At 39.5% G+C, this 18,842-nt stretch overlaps 1 protein-coding gene across 5 annotated transcripts in view; it reads left to right on the forward strand.

Moving 5' to 3' along the window:
- The window catches only part of HP1BP3 (heterochromatin protein 1 binding protein 3), a 36,707-nt gene extending 23,592 nt beyond the window's left edge, over nt 1–13,115 (forward strand). For 3 of the 5 annotated variants that reach the window (XM_027521426.1, XM_027521462.1, XM_027521454.1), the window contains 5 exons: nt 3,113–3,203; nt 7,734–7,893; nt 9,258–9,369; nt 10,763–10,882; nt 11,331–13,115. In XM_027521426.1, coding sequence (XP_027377227.1) covers nt 3,113–3,203; nt 7,734–7,893; nt 9,258–9,369; nt 10,763–10,882; nt 11,331–11,625 — 778 coding nt within the window. In that variant the 3' untranslated portion in view covers nt 11,626–13,115. The remainder of the gene's footprint in view (nt 1–3,112; nt 3,204–7,733; nt 7,894–9,257; nt 9,370–10,762; nt 10,883–11,330) is intronic. The other 2 variants (XM_027521434.1, XM_027521443.1) reach the window with 2 other exon arrangements.
- The last annotated feature ends 5,727 nt before the right edge of the window (nt 13,116–18,842 follow it).

The following is an 18,842-nucleotide window of genomic DNA, read 5'->3' on the forward strand; positions in this document are numbered from 1 at the left end:
AGAGCTTGCTCAAACTCATGTCCATCAAGTCAGTGATGCCATCCAGCCATCTCATTCTCTGTTGTCCCTGTCTCCTCCTGCCTTCAGTCTTTCCCAGCATCAGGGTCTTTTCCAATGAGTCAGTTCTTGCATCCGGTGGCCAAAGTATTGGGAGTTTCAGTATCAGTCCTTCCAGTGGATATTCTGGATTGATGTCCTTTAGGATGGACTGGTTTGATCTCCTTTCAGTCCAAGGGACTCTCAAGAGTCTTCTCCAACACCACAGTTCAAAAGCATCGATTCTTCAGAGCTCAGCTTTCTTTATGGTCCAGCTCTCTCACATACCTATGTGACTACTGGGAAAGCCATGGCTTTGACTAACTGAATGGACCTTTGTCAGCAAAGTAATGTCTCTTGCTTTTTAATATGCTGTCTAGGTTGGTCATAGCTTTTCTTCCGAGGAGCAAGCGTCTTTTACTACATGGCATGGCTCATAGTGTCATTCAGTTAGACAGGCTGTTGTCCGTGTGATGAGTTTGGTTAGTTTTCTGTAAAGTGTGGGCAGCAGCAGTACCTGTTTCTTCTGGTGGTTGTTGTCTCTTGTTTATTCTACACGTGTAAAACATTTAGAGCAACACTTAGCACCGTCATATGTACAAAATGTTGTCATATATATATATCCTGTAGAATTTTTTGGAAAAGGGAGTTGTGCCTGGCAGTTAACAGTAAGTTACAGAGATGGGACTTGAATGGCCCCCATCCAGTTGTGTCCCATCCCATTGAGATGGCTCTAGAAGAACGTGTAGAATTTAGATCAGGTGATGGAGTGGTGAAGGCATTCTTAAAGGAGCTTCATGAGAGAATTTGGAGGCAAGAATTGGCTTTCTGTTTTGGGAACGGAAAGAATCCTATGTCTGATTGGCAGTAGACTAACAAGAGGTGGGACCAGGCCTTGAAAGACTTTGAAGCTGACGCCTGTCAGCTGAGTAACATAATAAAAGAGGCCTTTATAGATTGATGACCCAACAGTGGTGTGCACTATGGGAGCAAAGCAGAGCGCCACCCAGCAGGGAGGCCACAGCCGCTCGTACTAAGCTTACAGCAGTGATGAGAGAGAAAGGGCCTGACAAGTTTGAAGCACTTACTGTAAGTATGGTATACCTGAAGGTAGGAGTGAGTGAGAACTCTTGAGATTTCTAAAGGCCCAGGGTAAGGTATATATCAGATTAACGATTGGTATTGCTGAGGAAACAAAATGTTAAGGGAACCAGTTTAACTGATAACTCATTTCCTAGAGCATTTGAACCTTGGTTAAGAAGATTCTTCTCAGATGAGTTATTTAATTTGATAGAAGAGTCTAGGGTTTCAGTGTTGTACTCAGGCTATGTAATCCTCTGTTGGAATCTAACTTACAGAGCAACTAATAGAAAAATCATTTGACAGTTAAATCATTCCTTTGATTGTGTTCCCAAAGCTCTGTGCACATACTTCAACCCTGACCCGTATAATTCTTCGCCATAATTATTATGTTTTCATCATCTCTTAAATTCTTTAGTGACTGGATCTAAGTGTTAAATCCTGCATAACCATAATAAATACTCAGTAAATATTTATGGGATGAATGACTTTGAGTATGTTTTGGGTTATGACATAAATCATATTTGTCCTGAATGGAATAGCACTGGCTTAGAAATATTTTGATTGTGATTTGGTGGGGAGGGAGTTTATTTGGAGTGTCACAGTGTACATGATTTCTTAGTTTCTACTTTTTTTTTTTTGCCAAACTGCACAGCATGTTTGATCTTAGTTCCCCGACCAGGGATTGAACCTGTGCTCCCTGCATTGGAAGCTGGAGTCTTAAATCACTGGACCACCAAGAAAGCCCCATGGTTTCTCCTCTTTAGCATCCTATTAATTAGCACATGAGATCTCCTCTACTCTTCCTCTGCAGTCATATGGATAATGTAATCAGTAATTCGAGTGTCAGCTCAGCCTGTAATGTTTATTGATGAAAGATTTAAAACTCCTTCTCTAATGAGAAGTATTGGCGCTCAGTAAAGGACGTCAAGTGGTAGGAGTCCGACCCTCAGTGGGCTGCCGAGGTGTTGGTCTCAGTTTAACTTACCAAGTAATCAGTCTCAAATAAGTCTCACGATTTTCTGCTGGTTGAGTGCTATTCTGGTAATTCTGCGGAGGTGTGGCAAAACACATCACTAACCTTTTGGGTTTCAATTAACTGTTTCTTCGGATGTCCTGTCATTAGCCTGGGTTGTAGCTTTCCATTTTGTCCTGTCATGTACTGCAGACCCTTTTAAGCCCTAAGTTAACCTGACTGATTTCTCCCTGCACCTGAGATTCTCCACCCACCACTCAGACCATTGCCCCTTGACAGAGCAGCTTTTGCTTCAACATTTTATTCTTACGTTTTTAATGAAATTCAGTTTCCTCATGTTTGCCATTTGATTTTGATGACCTGGGTTTTTGTGTGTGGGTGTGTGTGCGCGCGTTTTTAAACGACAGCGCTTTAAAGGCAGAGATACTATGCTTTAAAAAAAAACCTATTTTCTTTCTCAGAGAATTATATTTTATTAGGCTGACTTTAGATAACTGGATTGCAGAAAATGACTCCAGTTTTGTTGATGTGTGTATACATGGGTATGTGTGTGTGTGCACATGTATTTTAGATCTAGGAGTTTTGCCTCAAGAGAATGTCAGAATTAGATGGGACTATAAAGATACCCTTTCTTTGCTTGATTACAAAGTTGTGTTGCTATTGTCTGACTAAACTGAACTGATGGTAATAAAGAGATTTTTGGAGTACCCTGACAAGTGGGAAATTGGTTCTATAGGCTTGGTTTTAGAGAAGTAGCTCTCAAAAGTTTTGCTTCCACTATATACTACATAGTTCTGTATGGTACCTGGTTCTGTAATAATTTAGCTTCTTGCTTGAAGAAAAAAAGAATACCACTTATTAAGAGTGCCAACAACTTATTGTTTTATTGTCCATTTTAACAAAGTACTACACGTGTAATAGGAATAGAACTTTAGTTGTTTAGAATGACCCTGGATCTGTTTTTTTCTCAAATCTTTGCTTCATTGATGTATTAATCGCTATTTTCTGTTTTCTCTGCAGGCCTCAGCTGTTGAAGAATGCTCTGCAGAGAGCAGTAGAGAGGGGCCAGTTAGAACAAATAACTGGCAAAGGTGCTTCTGGAACATTCCAGGTTAGAAGCTCAAAGGGTTGGTTGTAGAGAAGTAGTTCTCAAAAGTTTTGGTTTCAGGACCTCCTTATACTCTAATTTATTGAGGACCCCAAGAGCTTATGTTTATGTGGGCTATACATATTAATATTTACCCTATTAGAAATTATATAACTGAGGACCTTTTTAGATATCTATTCTTTTTAAAAGTAATAAACCCATTACATGTTGACATAACACTTTTTATGAAAACTGCGTTTCCCGTATTGAGAAGAAGGTTACTATTTGTTATCATTTTTACGAAAATCTTTACTGTCAGCTTAATAGAAGACAGCTGGCATCTGTTTTTAATATATTTGGGGTTACGTGTGTATGAAGAAAATCCAGCTCACACCAAGTACTTAATTGTGGAGTAATTAGGATAATTTTCAGAAGTCAATACTATTCTTTGATAGTGTACCAATACTCAACAAATGATAGTTTTTTTGTAATAGCTTCATTGAAGTATGATTTGTATAAGATATAATCATTTTACATACAATTTGATTCAGTAAAATTTAGTAAATTTACAGTGTTGTACACCTATTACTGCAGTCCAGTTTTAGAGCATTTCCATCACCCCAAAAAACTCCTGTGCCCATTTGCATCACTCTCTGTTCCCATCCCTATCCAGTCTACTCATCTCTCCTTCCTGTGTAGATTTACCTTCCTGTACCTTTCACACAGATAGAATCATGCAATATGTGCTCTTTTGTGTCTGACTTCTTTCACTTAGCATAATACTTTTTTGTTTTATCCGTGTTGCAGCAGAAGTCAATACTTTCATTCCTTTCATTGGCAAATAGTATTCCATAATCTGACATATTTTATTTATCCATTCACAAGTTGAGTTGTTCTACTTTTTAGCTCTTGTGATTAATATTGCCTGTGAACATTTATGTCCAGATCTTTGTGTGGGTATATGTTTTTATTTCCCTTGTGGTAAAGTAGGAGTGTGGACTGCCTGGATTACATGGTAAATTTACTTTAAGAAACTGCCAAAGTGGCTGCATCATTTTTCATTCCTACCAGCAGTGTGTGTATAAGAGTTCCAGTTTGTTATCTTTGCCAACTCTCTTACTGTCTTTTTAAAATTATACCCATACTGGTAGATACAAAGTGGTTTCTCATTGTAGTTTTAGTTTGCATTTCCCTAAGACTGTTGATGTTGACCATTTTTTCTTGGACTTATTGGACATTTATCTATCTTCTTTGGTAAAATGTCTCTTCACATCCTTTGCTTATTTTTAGAATTGAGCTATTTATGTTATTATGAGTTATAAGAGTTATATGTGAAAGTCAAAGTGTTGGTCACCCAGTTGTGTCCAGCTCTTTGTGACCCCATGGACTGTAGCCTGCCAGGCTCCTCTGTCCATGGGAGTGGGTTGCCATTCCCTTCTCCAGGGGATCGTCCCAACCCAGGGATTGAACTCAGGTCTCCTGCATTGCAAGCAGATTCTTACCCTCTGAGAGACCAGGGAAGCCCCATTTAAGCCCCTATATAAGAATTATATAACTAGATACAAGTTCCTCTTCAGATACATGATTTGCAAATATTTTCTCCTACTCTGTGACCCATGGTTTCACTTTCTTAAGTTAATGGTGTCTTTTGAAGCACAAAAGTGTTTAATTTTGGTAAAATCCAGTTGATCATTTTTCTAACTTGCTTGTTTGTTAATGACTTATCTAATAAATCATTGCCTGGCTTGCAATCAAGATTTACTCTTATCTTTTGAGAGTTTATGGTTTTAACTCTTACGTGTAGAGCTGGGATCCATCTATGATGTGTGATGAGAATATAAATTCGTGTTTCTGCTTGTGGACATCCAGTTGTCCCAACACCACTTACTGAAAAGACTGTCCCTTCCTTGTTGAATTGCCTTGGCACTCTTATCAAAACGTAATTGACCCATGAGTGTAAGGGTTTTATTCTGGACTCTTCAGTTCTGTTCCATTGATCTATATGTGAATCTTCATGTCAGGATCACACTATCTTGATGACTAGTTTTATAGTAAGTTTTGAAATTGGGAAATATAAATCCTCTCTTAACCTTTTCTTTTTCAAAATTGCTTTGACTGCTCTGGGTCTTGTGCATTTCTGTATGGTTTTTACAATTCATTCATCACAAAAGTCCACCTGAGGTTTTGGTAGAAATTACATTGAACCTATAGATCAATCCAGAAGGAATCACTGCCTTTACAATGTTGAGTTTTCCAATGCAGTGACAAGCATTGTCTCATCGTTTATTTAGATCTTTAACTTCTCTCAGCAGTGCTTTGTAGTTTTCAGTGTATAGATCTTAAATTTCTTTTGTTAAATTTATTCCTAAATATTTTGTTCATTTTCCATGCTATTGTGAATGGACCTTTATTTCATTTTTCAGAGTGCTCACTGCTGTCCAGTAGAAATAGATTTGGTTTATCTATTGTTCTTGTATCCTGCAATCTGCTGAACTCATTTACTAGTTTAGAATTTTTTGTAGGTTCCTTGGGACTTTGGGGGTGGATTCCTTAGAATTTTCTACATATAGGATAATGTCATCTGCAAACGAAGACCATTTTACTTATTCCTTTCCAATCTGGATGTCTTTTTTTTTTCCCCCCTCCATGCCTGTGCACTGGATAGAACATCTGCTACAGTGATGAGAACAGATGTCTTTGTCTTGTTACCCATCTTAAAGGGAAAACATTCATTTTTTCACCATTAAAGCTGTAGATTTTTCATAAATGCCTGTTATCAGATTGAGAAAGTTCTGTTACTAATTTGTTGGAAGTTTATGATGAACGGTGGTTGGATTTCTCACATACTGTTCTAAAACTCTTGAGATGATCATATGCTTTTTGCCCTTAATTCTGTTAATATAGTATATTATGTTAATTGATCTTGTGATATTTCTTAAATTACAGTAAAGTTGCCATGTGAAGCCTGAAACCATATTAGTGAGCTCCTTGTACTCTGTAACCTTAAATTCTTTGGTCTGTTGTCAGTAATCCCTACCGCGTTAGGCATTACTGACAATCTGTCTTGAACTTTGAGTGCAGTTTTTGAACTTTGAGTGTAATTTTATAACACAGTCGTTTGAAAAATAGTTCACTGAATCATGCAAATTTTTTAAATGTTGACGTGTTTCATCAAAAATAACAAAAATTATTATATTCATTAATATCACCTACTGGTCTCAATTAAGTATTGGGAAATTATTGTGCTCATATTGGTAGGTGTAGATTTTCCACAATTAATCTCTTGAAAAGTTAAATTTATCATTTGGTTAACAAATACTCTTAGTTGTTTTCCTTGAGTCGATAGGCTTACCTAATTCATTTTCAAGAAAATGTCTACCAGATACCCAAGTCTGGATGACCATAGATTATCTATTAATTGTTCCTTCAAGTAAAAAGGATATTCCATGAAAAATGGAGCTAATTCAGCTCAGAACTCAATCAGTAGGTGATTTTCCTTGAGACTGTCACCATCCCTCCACATGCAGCTGGCATGCCTTATACATTGTTCTCATTTTGCCCCATAGAGTATCAAAAAGACATGTGTTGGAGTTGAGATTTAATAAAATCATTTTTATATCAAAGACATTCCTATGTGAAGCTAGCTTTTATTTTTCTTAAGTGAAGTGAAAGTGAAGTCGCTCAGTTGTGTCTGACTCTTTGCGACCCCGTGGACTGTAGCCCACCAGGGATTCTCCAGGCAAGAATACTGGAGTGGGTTGCCATTTCCTTAAGTATATAGTAGTAAAAAACGCACTAACTACTGGTACATTTCTGCGCCTCCACCATGATTTGTAGTAAAGTAACAGCAGTTTTACTCATTGTTTTTCCACCATCAGTGCAAATGTCATCACAGTGAAAAAGACAAACCCATCTTAGTATTATTATGAAAACCATTTTAGCCTTGCAGATCCTCTGAAAGGGTCTCAGGAACCCTTTGGGGGTTTTGGACCTTTCTTTTGAGAATCAGTATTATAGACCATACCTCAGTTTGTTCTTTAACCTTTTTGCTCACTGGTGCCACCTTTGTTAGCTCTGGTGCCTTTTGTCCTTGAAATATGCTATATAATTTTCTGTTATACCCCAGATATTTTTCAGACTTTTTGCTGTTTTCCTTACAAGATTAAAAAGACTATTATTTTTGTAAATACTCATATTTTTCAAGTTCAGAAAAAAGGAAGTAGTCTCAGAAGTGTTAATTTGTCAGGGACATAATCAGTTAACCTCCTTTTTGGAGTAGAGCTGTCATTCTCTTTGGGTTAGGTTGGCTTTTGCTATTTTCAGTTGGATGGAGGGATAGATAGAAGGAGAAAATATCCACAAGAGGGTTGGGACTCCTCAGTTAGATTGAATACCTAATGAGTGGGAAGAGAAAGTCCCTAACCTGACAATTTATTGTAAAACGTATCTGTGCTAATGCAGGAACTCCGACCCACCTGGTGCAGAGGAGTCTTGTCTTGAGCTGCTTTGGGAGAGTGTTGTCTTGATGCTTTTCTCTTCCTCCTTGGAAAACAGCTGAAGAAATCAGGGGAGAAACCCCTGCTTGGTGGAAGCCTGATGGAATATGCAATCTTGTCTGCCATTGCTGCCATGAATGAGCCGAAGACCTGTTCCACCACCGCTCTGAAGAAGTATGTCCTGGAGAACCACCCAGGGACCAATTCTAACTATCAAAGTAAGACGCAGAGTTGAGCACGTTCAGTGGGGACCCAGGGAAGGTGGGCGAAGTTATCTTGTGGGAATATCCTTAGACATCATGCTGTTAATGAAAGAGCATTAACTACTGATTGAAAACCAAGAGGGAACAACTTTATAAATTTACTATTTACAAAAAGACAAACAAAAATAATCAAGACTTACCCTTAATTTATAGTGTCTGCTTAGGATTAGAATTTGATTTCACTTCACTATAAAGGTTTTTTATGCTAATAGAGATAAATTTCTAGGTTCAAAACACCTCTCAAGTGGGACTTCCCAGCAGTACAGTGGTTAAGATTTCGAGCTTCCAATGCAGGGGATGTGGTTTTCCCACAGTCCATTGGCATGGCCAAAAAAAAACGAAATTTCAAGTATAGTATATTTTTACCTTCTTCTGAATGTTTACCAAAATATCTAACGTCAGCCTGAAACCAAACCAGTGGGTTAAAATACTACTTACGTGATTTGTTATTGACTTAACCCCTGTACAGAAGATACTTTTTAGGGACATATTTGCCCTGTCAGGTGATGATTGAGGTTAGAAACCTTGCTGTACCAGCATTATCATTTACGGATTAGTGAGAGATATTTCCTCACTAAAGTAGGAGAGTAGGCTCAGTGGTGTAGGGTGAGGAACATGGAAATGAAGTAACAGAAAATGCAAACTAGAATATATTGTTCTAAATGAAACACTTAACTTCAAGGTCTTAATGTTGACTTTTAACATATGCAGTATGTATTTTTTAATGTTATGAAGGAATGCTTTATGATTTTGTGTAAAAGGTGAGGACTGGTGAGGCCTTTCGGAGCCGTGATACTGTTTTGTAACTATTTGCTGATTCATGTGATATGTGGTTTAATTTTATAGACATTCCCCTAAGTGCTTATCAGTACTTACAGGCACTCAGTAATATTTAAATGGTTAGAAATAGAGATTGAGTTTTAAGTCAACAGTTAGCCCATTTATGTGCAACTGTAGGGCAGGCCATTAGTCTCTAGGCTACTGTTTCACTTTGCAGTGAGGAATTTGACACAATGGTCTCTGAAGTCTCATCCCATTATAAATAATTCTTGCCAAATTTATGGGCACTTAATAGTAATTTAGTAAATCAGTTAATAATCCCTTTGACCACGAAGGATTCATGTAGCATGTGAAAGTTGTCAGTCATGTCCGACTCTTTGCAGTCCCATGGACTGTACAGTCCGTGGAATTCTTCAGGCCAGAATACTGGATGTGACAGGATAATAAATGTACATAATAAATTAATGTATAATTGTAGTTGAGAGAATTATCAAATCCAAATAAACAAATACTTTCTTCATTTCTGAATTTTTGTCCAGTGCATTTGTTGAAGAAAACCCTGCAGAGATGTGAAAAGAATGGGTGGATGGAACAAATCTCTGGTAAAGGATTCAGTGGCACCTTCCAGCTCTGTTTTCCCTATTATCCCAGGTAAGCACCCAACTGATAATGTGAAGTAGTGGTCATTGCAACTTTTAAAAATCTGACTCCAGATTACAGGTGCAGCTTCACTTATTTGCCCTTACTACCATTACGCTGAGCTGAATGTACTTGAAAATAAAGACTTCTTCAGGCAGTATTGTTTTAGAGCAGAAGGTCTTCATACAATAACAGGGCATTGATTTGGCCTATCCTGCTGGAGCCATTGTTAGCCACGTGTTCCTGAAATCAAGCAGCGAGTTCCTTAAGATCTTTGGCCAGTCATTAGCATGTTCATTCCTGCTAATAAGCAGTAAAGTACATGATGATGACAGGAAGATTATTAGAGGATTATTTAATTGTCCAGTACCAAGTAGGGGGAGCATTGGCTACTTCTAAGAATCCTAATCTGCCTTCTTCTTACTATAGAGACAGGACATTTTTTTGAAAACTTGTCTGTTAAACATGCCTTATTTTTTCATTGAACTAGAAAATTTTTTGAGCACCTCCTATGGACCAGGCTTTTTTTGGTGTGCCCAGGCTGTTGCCTTTTTGTACTTTGACTTGCAGTCAAGTGCCACGACAGTTAACACCAAAACCTGTTTTGGCAGGCATACAGTGTGCAGCTTTCTTACATTGCTCTTTGTGCATAAACATGCTGAGTCAGGTTCTACACCCTCCTGTGCAGGAGCTGCGTGCATGGAGCTCAGTCATATCCGACTCTTTGTGGCCCCATGGACTGTAGCCTGCCAGGGTCCTCTGTCCATGGGATTTCCCAGGTCAGAACACTGGAGTGAGTTGCCATTTCCTTCCCTAGGTGCATAAACATAAGTGTACAGTATTTGAATTTTTCAAATGTTTAGCTTTAAATATAATTCTTAAAATCATGTACATGCAGTGTTATGATTTAAAGATTTATTAATCAGTGGTACCAAGTTTTTTATCATTAAGGACAAAGAAAAGTTAGAAAATCCTTGCTGAATTTCACAAAAACTTTGAAGAAATTCAGGCTTTATGAGGTCTTGTATCATAAGGGCAAAAAATATATACTGCTGTGTAGACTGTTCACTGCTGTATGCACCATTCACTGCTGTATATTCAATGGCTGATACAGTGCCGAACACACATCAGGAGTTTAAATAACTTCACTAAATAAGTGATTGTCAATTTTATTAAATGGAAGGAAGTAGAGAATGAGTTATGTTTGAGGCTTTTATAGATTTGTCATAACTTCATTTGAGTGTTCAAAATAGGTTAAATTGTGACCTGGTATTTGTAACCTAACCTGACTTAATTGGGGAGTGTGGGAGGAAGTGGGTAATGTCCAAGAAAGAGCATATCTAGGTTCACATCCTTTTTCTTGTCCCGATGGGACTTCTCTTTATCTAATATTTTTTCTTACTAGCCCAGGAGTTCTGTTTCCAAAGAAGGAGCCAGATGATTCTAAAGATGAGGATGAGGATGAAGATGAAGATGACTCATCAGAGGAAGACTCTGAAGATGAAGAGCCACCACCGAAGAGAAGGTGCGAGAGTGTGGGAAACACTTCTTAGAACTGAGAACGGCCATGAGGGGAGAGGCTGTGAGAATCGTGTCAGCAACTCTGCATCCTTCTCAAGTGCTCTGAGTGACGTTTGAACTTACCCTCTCCTGAGAATTTAGAGGCTCTGAACTTGTGAAACACTGTGAATGTTTAATTACTCTTTGGTCAAACCTGTGTGTGTGTGTAGTGTGTAGTTTGGTTATTTAAGAAAAATAATTCCATGTTTTTCTGGGAAAAACATGTAGACTTCCGGAATTGGTTGAATTTTTAGGTGAATTCACAATTTTAGGTGAAAGGTTATAACCCATATATTTTTCTTAATGTAGGTGATTTTACCTGTGCTGTTTCTTTTCTGGCAAAGTATCTCGTCATCACGGTGAAGTGAATCTCTCAAGTATAAGTGATTGCCTTCTCTCTTTGGTTCTCACAGGTTGCAGAAGAAAACCCCAGTCAAGTCACCAGGGAAGGCTGCAGCCATGAAGCAAAGAGGGTCCAAGCTGGCACCCAAAGTCCCAGCTGCCCAGCGAGGGAAAACGAGGCCCCTCCCCAAGAAAGCCCCTCCTAAAGCGAAAAGTCCTGCCAAGAAAGCCAGACCCTCACCCTCAGTCATCAAGAAACCTAGTGGTAGCTCTTCCAAGAAGCCTGCAGCCAGTGTGAGAAAGGAAGTGAAATTGCCTGGCAAGGGCAAATCTACCATGAAGAAATCATTCAAAGCAAAAAAGTAAATTTTATAGGAAAAAGGGTATCATGGTGGAATTCAAAATCTTATTTTCTAAGGTCAGTGTGCATTTGTTTTAGTTTTGATGCTTTTAAAATTACATTTTTTTTTTCCTCCCCTATCAACATTATGGGGAGGGAATATAAATAAACCAGTTTAGCCATTTGTTAGCTTTAGGTGCTGTTCTTGGTGCCTGCCCCTCCCCTCTCCCAGTCATTTTAATTTCTGCCATAATTGTGGACTTTTCCTGAATTTTATAGTCTGTTCTTGTCCTTTTTTCTCCCTCCACCCTAGCCCTCTTTCTGTTTCAATGGTCAGCTTTGGCTTTTTTTTTTTTTTTTTCCTTCCAGTTTTATCTAAACAGTTGCAAAGATTTTTATATTTGTTAGAAACCATCAAGAATGGGATGATGGTCAGGTGCTGGATGTAGAAAGGAGGCAGTATAGCACTGACTGAATCGTAAAGCCTCCTGCCTAGAGGCTTCACTTACAGCTGTAGTAACTAATCTTATTTATAAAACCACTCCGCTAAACCTCTCTCTCTCCAGCTATAAACACAGAGATGTCTTAGCTTTGGGAACAGGCCAAAAGCACCCTGATCCCATTAGATGCTGAGGATCCATGACCCCTTTGGGCCGCTTTCCCACTGCTCCATCTCCAGGTATTTTTCAGTGGCCCCTGAGTGCCGCATCCCCACAGCAGCAAGCACAAGGCCTCTCCACCACTTGGGTTCTGGCTGAGGGGGAGATACAGGAGCGCACTGAATTTGTGATTTCTGGTGTCACCTGTGTTACCAAAAATTAAAACAAAGTCTTGATCAGATAGCTTAATATATTTTTAATATTTGGAGCATGGATTGTCACTTCCTCTTTCCCTTTTTTTATAAGGAAATGTTGGAGAGTTACACCATTGCTAATGTAGAAACGTGAAATGAAAAACATAAAATTTGCTAAAATATTTCAAATTCATCTGTGGATTTTTCCCCTCTTTTCTTTCCACAGCACTTTTGATAACAAACAAGTGGCTTCCTTTTTTGAGTTATTTAAAAAGAGAAAAGAAAACAAATGAAGCCTGACTACCTAACCCTTCCTTGTTTGTATTTGTTTTAGTATCGTGAAGTTGTGTTAAATAGTATTAGCTTCCTAAGAAATATTGATTTCCGGTTATCATTTATCCTCCCTGTGGCACTTGACATTTTAATTGTCTTAAATTTTTTGGTGTATGTCTTCTGGCCTGAGTGCTGCCAGAGGCAAAATATGTTTGTTTCATCCATTCCATTTGCATTGTCTCCTGGGATCCCGTCTGCAGCCTGAGGCGTGGCTGAGAATTGGACTTGAGAAGACTGGCTTGAGTTAGATCCAGAATCATGTGTGATCCCATCATGAGTTTATTGGAATTTGTGTTGCATGTAAGGCAATCTTTTCCTGTTGTAAATCTTCCTTTTTTTATGTACATATATTTTGAAAAATATGAATAAACATGGAATTTTAAAAGCTGCTGAACTGTAGCTTATATTTAAAAGTTTCTAGAATTCCTCAGAAGTAGTGTTTTACTCACTTTGAGCCTTCTCAGCTCCTTGTACTAGCTGTCATCCATTTTCCTTTTTAAATACAAGCTCCAACAAGCTCCAGTTTATTTGTGTTTTCGAATTTTTAAAAAGATGGTGAATGTTTTTAGTACATTGAACCTGATAATTCAGTGCATAAGGGATTTTTAAAAATCACTTTGTATTTTATCAAGGTCCTTGTTTTCAAGGTCATAAATTACAGGTTTTCATGTTTAGTGTTCAGATATGTCCTTGAATTAGAAAAAAAAGACAGCATTGCAAAAAGATTGATAAATCCTAGACCTACTTCCAGAAAGTAATCTAATTTTCTGTTATGCTATTTAGCAGGTAATAATTTTTTTTAATATTTTTATTTTAAATCATTTATTTATTTGAGTTGTAGTTGCAACATGTGGGATCTAGTTCCCCTACCAGGGATCAAACCTGGGCCCTCTGGATTGAGAGCTCAAGAGTCTTAGCCACTGAACCACCAGGGAAGTCCAATAATTCTTAATATTATAGTTGTTAGATACCTGTGCTAAGAATTCTCTACTGTTCTGGAATCGGAAGTGAGGATTTCGGTTGGTTTCTGTGTTTTGTTGTAAAGAGATTGCCTGAACGGTCATGTGGTGGCTATATCGTGTATCAGGCACTCCGGCGTAGAGTGCGAGATTGAGATTGTTTCAGGTCCCTTTCCACCCTGACATTCTGTTAAATTCACAGAATTCAGGTGAAGACAGAACTGTCCTTGATTTTAGTGTCAGGTAAAGGGAAAAGACAAAAGGGCCATCGCACTCTTCCAGGGAAAATCCCCAGCTGTCAAAGATAGGCACCTTCCTGATGTTGAGATAAAGGGGTGTTTGGGTTTTTTCCCTTCAGGCATTCTTAAGGAGCAGAATGCACGATTTTTGCTTCCATGTTACAGAAAGGTAAACAGCAAACCAAACTCAAGAGATAACCCAACAATTCCTGGCCTGGATCAGTGGCTTCAGTACTATCAGTGGCTTTTAGTGAGCTCAGCTACAGTGTTTGACATGTCCTTAAACCACCTACAAACAGCCTTTGATAGGTGAATCTCAGAAGGTGCTAGGCGAGAGAGTGAGTGCTGGCTTCTTAAAGCTCAAATGAGGAGAGACACCACTTCAGAGAAGGGTGGAGACTTTTTTTAAAAATTGTAACAGAAGCTTTAAACACAAGGAGAGCTCCATCCTAACTATCCACAGAGATTTAACTAAAGGAAGCCTGATCTGTCATGTCTATTGGCTATAACTGATGGGAAATTACATGAAAACAAGGGCTAGGTAATATGCCTGTACCTTGGACATTTTTTTTCCGTCATTCCTCTTTTGTAAAATTTTGTCAGCCTAGTCTAGGCTTGTTAACCTACCCTTATACCTTCTTTAAAGAACCTAAGAAGTTATTCTTGCTCAAGCTGAGGTACTTTGCCATCCTAAACTGTCGGGGAAAGAGGGTAAGCCAGCTTTATTCATGAACTGCTGTACTTCGCTAACTAAACACCAGCTAAAAGAAACTTTAATCCAAAAACTTACAATTATAGTTGAAGCTTTTCATTTTTGGAACCTGATAAATCATATTTCTTTTTCTTTGGGTCAAGCAAAAATTCGAATTTTATTCATGAAGAGAAATTCTATTTATTTTTTTTAAGAAGTAGGTTTTTTTCTTAATATCTATTAATTTTATGTATTATTTAGCTGTGCCAGGTCTGAGTCGCGGTATGCAGGCCTTCGACGCTTGATGCAGTACACAGGATCTTGAGTTGTAGCGTGTGAACTCTCAGCTGCTGCATGTGGGATCTAGTTCCCTGACCAGGGATTGGACCTAGGCCCACTGCATTGGCAGCATGGAGTCTTAGCCACTGGACCGCCAGGGAAGTCCCAGAAATTCTGTTCTTAATTGTGTAAAGATCATTAATTATTTTCCCCAGAGGTTCTGACTGACATTTCTGTTCCCAACGTGTAGGGTTGCCTTTGCATTTTTGCAGTAGGACAGACGGTCAGTCACTTCTGCAGAGCTGAAGCCTGAGAACTGGAACTGTTGGAGCTCTGGGCCTGGGCCTGCTTGGCGGACGCACGCTCTGAAGCCAGTAAAGAGGCTGAATGGCACCCCACTACTGCACTGGTTTTGTTGTCTAAGAAACTGATCCTTGCCGGTTGTATTACTATATTCTTGCCTTCTGACTGTCATTTTCCACAAGATTCTTAACCTCAATGGCTTTTTTTTTTTTTTTTTTCAGTTGCAGGACGTTTCTGCCTTGGCTACTTAAATGTATTAACTTAGTTTTAACTTTCTGTTAATAGTTCTCAACAACTGGTATGTCAAAGGAGGTTTCTAAAGGTAACCTTCACGAGCTGTTTCCTCCAAAAATGGCAGCTCTTTCTCTTGATACTGTATGTAAATGTGTAATTAACACCATTGCTGTGGAACCTGTGCTGATTAGCAGAGTCCTTTCTCTTTGGTGCCTTGAATATGTTTGACAGTGTGTCATTATTTGACTTATTACTTAACGTAATAATAGTGATAATCATTCTGTTCAGCTCAGTCACTCAGTCGTGTCCGACTCTGCGACCCCATGAACTGCAGCACGCCAGGCCTCCCCTGTCCATCACCAACTTCTGGAGTTCACCCAAACTCATGTCCATCGCATTGGTGATGCCATCCAACCACCTCATCCTCTGTTGTCCCCTTCTCCCGCCTTCAATCTTTCCCAGCATCAGGGTCTTTTCTAGTGAGTCAGCTGTTGACATCAGCTTCAGCATCAGTCCTTCCAATGAATTTTCAGGACTGATTTCCTTTAGAATTGACTGGTTGGATCTCCTTGCAGTCCAAGGGACTCTCAAGAGTCTTCGCCAACACCACAGTTCAAAAACATCAGTTCTTCGGTGCTCAGCTTTCTTTATAGTCCAACTCTCACATCCATACATGACTACTGAAAAAACCATAGCCTTGACTAGAGGGATGTTTGTTGGTAAAGTAAGGTCTCTGCTTTTTAATATGCTGTCTAGGTTAGTCATAGCTTTTCTTCCAAGGAGCAAGCGTCTTTTAATTTCATGGCTGCAGTCACCATCTGCAGTGATTTTGGAGCCCCAAAACATAAAGTCTGTCACTGTTTCCATTGTTTCCTCATCTATCTCCCATGAAGTGATGGGACCACATGCCATGATCTTAGTTTTCTGAATGTTGAGCTTTAAGCCAACTTTTTCACTCTTTCAGTTTCATCAAGAGGCTCTTTAGTTCCTCTTCACTTTCTGCCATAAGGGTGGTGTCATCTGAATATCTGAGGTTATTGGTATTTCTCCCGGCAGTCTTGATGCCAGCTTGTGCTTCCTTCAGCCCAGCATTTCTCATAATGTACTCTGCATATAAGTTAAATAAGCAGGGTGACAATATACAGCCTTGACGTACTACTCCTTTTCCTATTTGGAACCAGTCTCTTGTTCCATGTCCAGTTCTAACTATTGCTTCTTGACCTGCATACAGATTTCTCAGGTGACAATCATAGCTAACACTAACTGAATTTTTTCTACGTGTCAGGCTCCATACGTACATTAACTTCATTTAACCCTAGCAATCCTATGAGATGGTCACTGTTTATTATTCCCATTTTACAGAAGAGAAATCTGGCACAGGGTGAGGTTCACAAACTTACCCGAGGACATAGTAAGAGGCAAAGCCAGAACTACACCCAGGCCCTCTGAGTGCAGAGTCATCTCCAGCTGCTCTTCTCCACCGTCTCTCTCTGACCATTGTTCAAACTTCTGAACTCTCCCCTTACCTTACAGCCCAATGAATGCAGGGGATTTAGAAATGAGATGAAATTATTAAATTTGCCAAGTAGGAGTCTGTGTGACTTTTAAGTTTGGTAACTATTCAAATTAGGTCTTGGATTACTGGGAGATTTTAGCTGGGCTGTCCTAAGCAGGTTTCTGGTTGTCTTTGTTTTTCTCCTAGGACGTTGCAAGCACTTGGTCACGCTCAGATCCTAGCCATGGGGCTCTGGTCCTCACAGTTTACTTATTCCAGGCAGATTCTACTGACACTTAGGAGAGCTTTTCCTCCAAGAACCACAGCTTCTATCAGAACTTTTTTTTTTTAATTAGAACTTTTACGTTGCTTAGTGAGCAGTGCTCTCACCCTTTACAAACTATGAACTTGTGTTCTATGGGGCCTACCAAGAGAAATTCCAGAAAGGGGATTGTCTGACAACTGCATTTTTTGGACACGATACCATCTTAGTAATCATGAACTGGAATATTAGAAATTCTTGCTCTTGATTCTGGAAGAAACATTACTCATCCAGTCTCTCTCGTTATCGTCTGCTTTGTTCGCCCAACTCCAACAGGTCCTCTTCCCTAAAACCCAGAGTTACACAACATCCTTGCTCATCCATTTTACTGTTTGAGAGCTTTTGCTCTGATGAAATTCTCATGTCAAACCTAAATCCCTTACGTTGTTTGCATAACTTAAATTTGCTGGTTCAATTTGTAGAATAGACGTTAATTTCAAATTGGGATTGACTCCTGGTTAGAGTGTGTCATTCAGCCTAGCATCCTAAGAACATTCATAGCTGTGGTCTTTGGGGGCTGTGTCATTTAGCAGCTGTGAGACCTTGGCCAAGACAAGCCTCATGAGCTTAATTTCCTCCCATAAAATAGAGGGGTTCAGATGCACAATTCTTGCTGTTTTATTAGAATAGCCACCCAAAGGCAGTGTGAGATTATCAAGTATCAAAGACGGAACATATTCACCTAGGTTATTAAGACATTTTAGGATTTTAGGAGACTGATTTTTTTTTTTAACAAATGAGACAAAATCCAGTGTCACGAGTTCAGCTCTGTTGCTTACGATTTATTGTAGGCTCCTGTTGTTAGACTTGTTAATCACACTATCTCAGATCCTTACAAATACGTTCTCAAAGTATGTGAAATTATGCCCAACTTTCAGAAACAGATTTTGGTAAACCTCTCCTGATTAAACAAGTGACAACTGTGGAAGTAGACACAAACCGAGGCGTAGCAGACTTGACCAGTCACCTTGCCGTCACACCTTCCCTAGCAGGTTATACACTGACAGCTCAGGAAGCAAGATGTCTGGCAACAAGTTGCCAGATGGACACGCCATAAACGGCAGTGATGAACAGGTTGTTTTTTTTTTTTCCCAATCAGGTTTTCAAACCACTGCTGCTGCTGCTAAGTCACTTAAGTCGTGTCCGACTCTGTGTGACCCCATAGACATCAGCCCACGAGGCTCCCCCATCCCTGGGATTCTCCAGGCAAGAACACTGGAGTGGGTTGCCATTTCCTTCTCCAATGCAGGAAAGTGAAAAGTGAGAGCGAAGTCACTCAGTCGTGTCCGACTCTTAGCGACCCCATGGACTGCAGCCCACCAGGCTCCTTCGTCCATGGGATTTTCCAGGCAAGAGTACTGGAGTGGGTTGCCATTGCCTTCTCCATTCAAACCACTAGGAGCTTGTTAAAGAAAAGAACAAGAAAAACATGTACAGCTTTTGAGTTACCAGGGCTGCATGCAGGTAATGCCAGGGAGCAGAAGAGAAGGGCAGCCTGCTGGGTAGGAGAAGGAAGTCCTTCCTAGGCCAGGGTCAGCATCAGCTGCCACCTGGGCCTAAGCTGGGGCCTCAGCTGGCTGTGGCTGGAGAGGAGA

Source organism: Bos indicus x Bos taurus, chromosome 2 (genome assembly GCF_003369695.1).
Source record: "Bos indicus x Bos taurus breed Angus x Brahman F1 hybrid chromosome 2, Bos_hybrid_MaternalHap_v2.0, whole genome shotgun sequence".
Classification (NCBI taxonomy): Eukaryota; Metazoa; Chordata; class Mammalia; order Artiodactyla; family Bovidae; genus Bos; species Bos indicus x Bos taurus.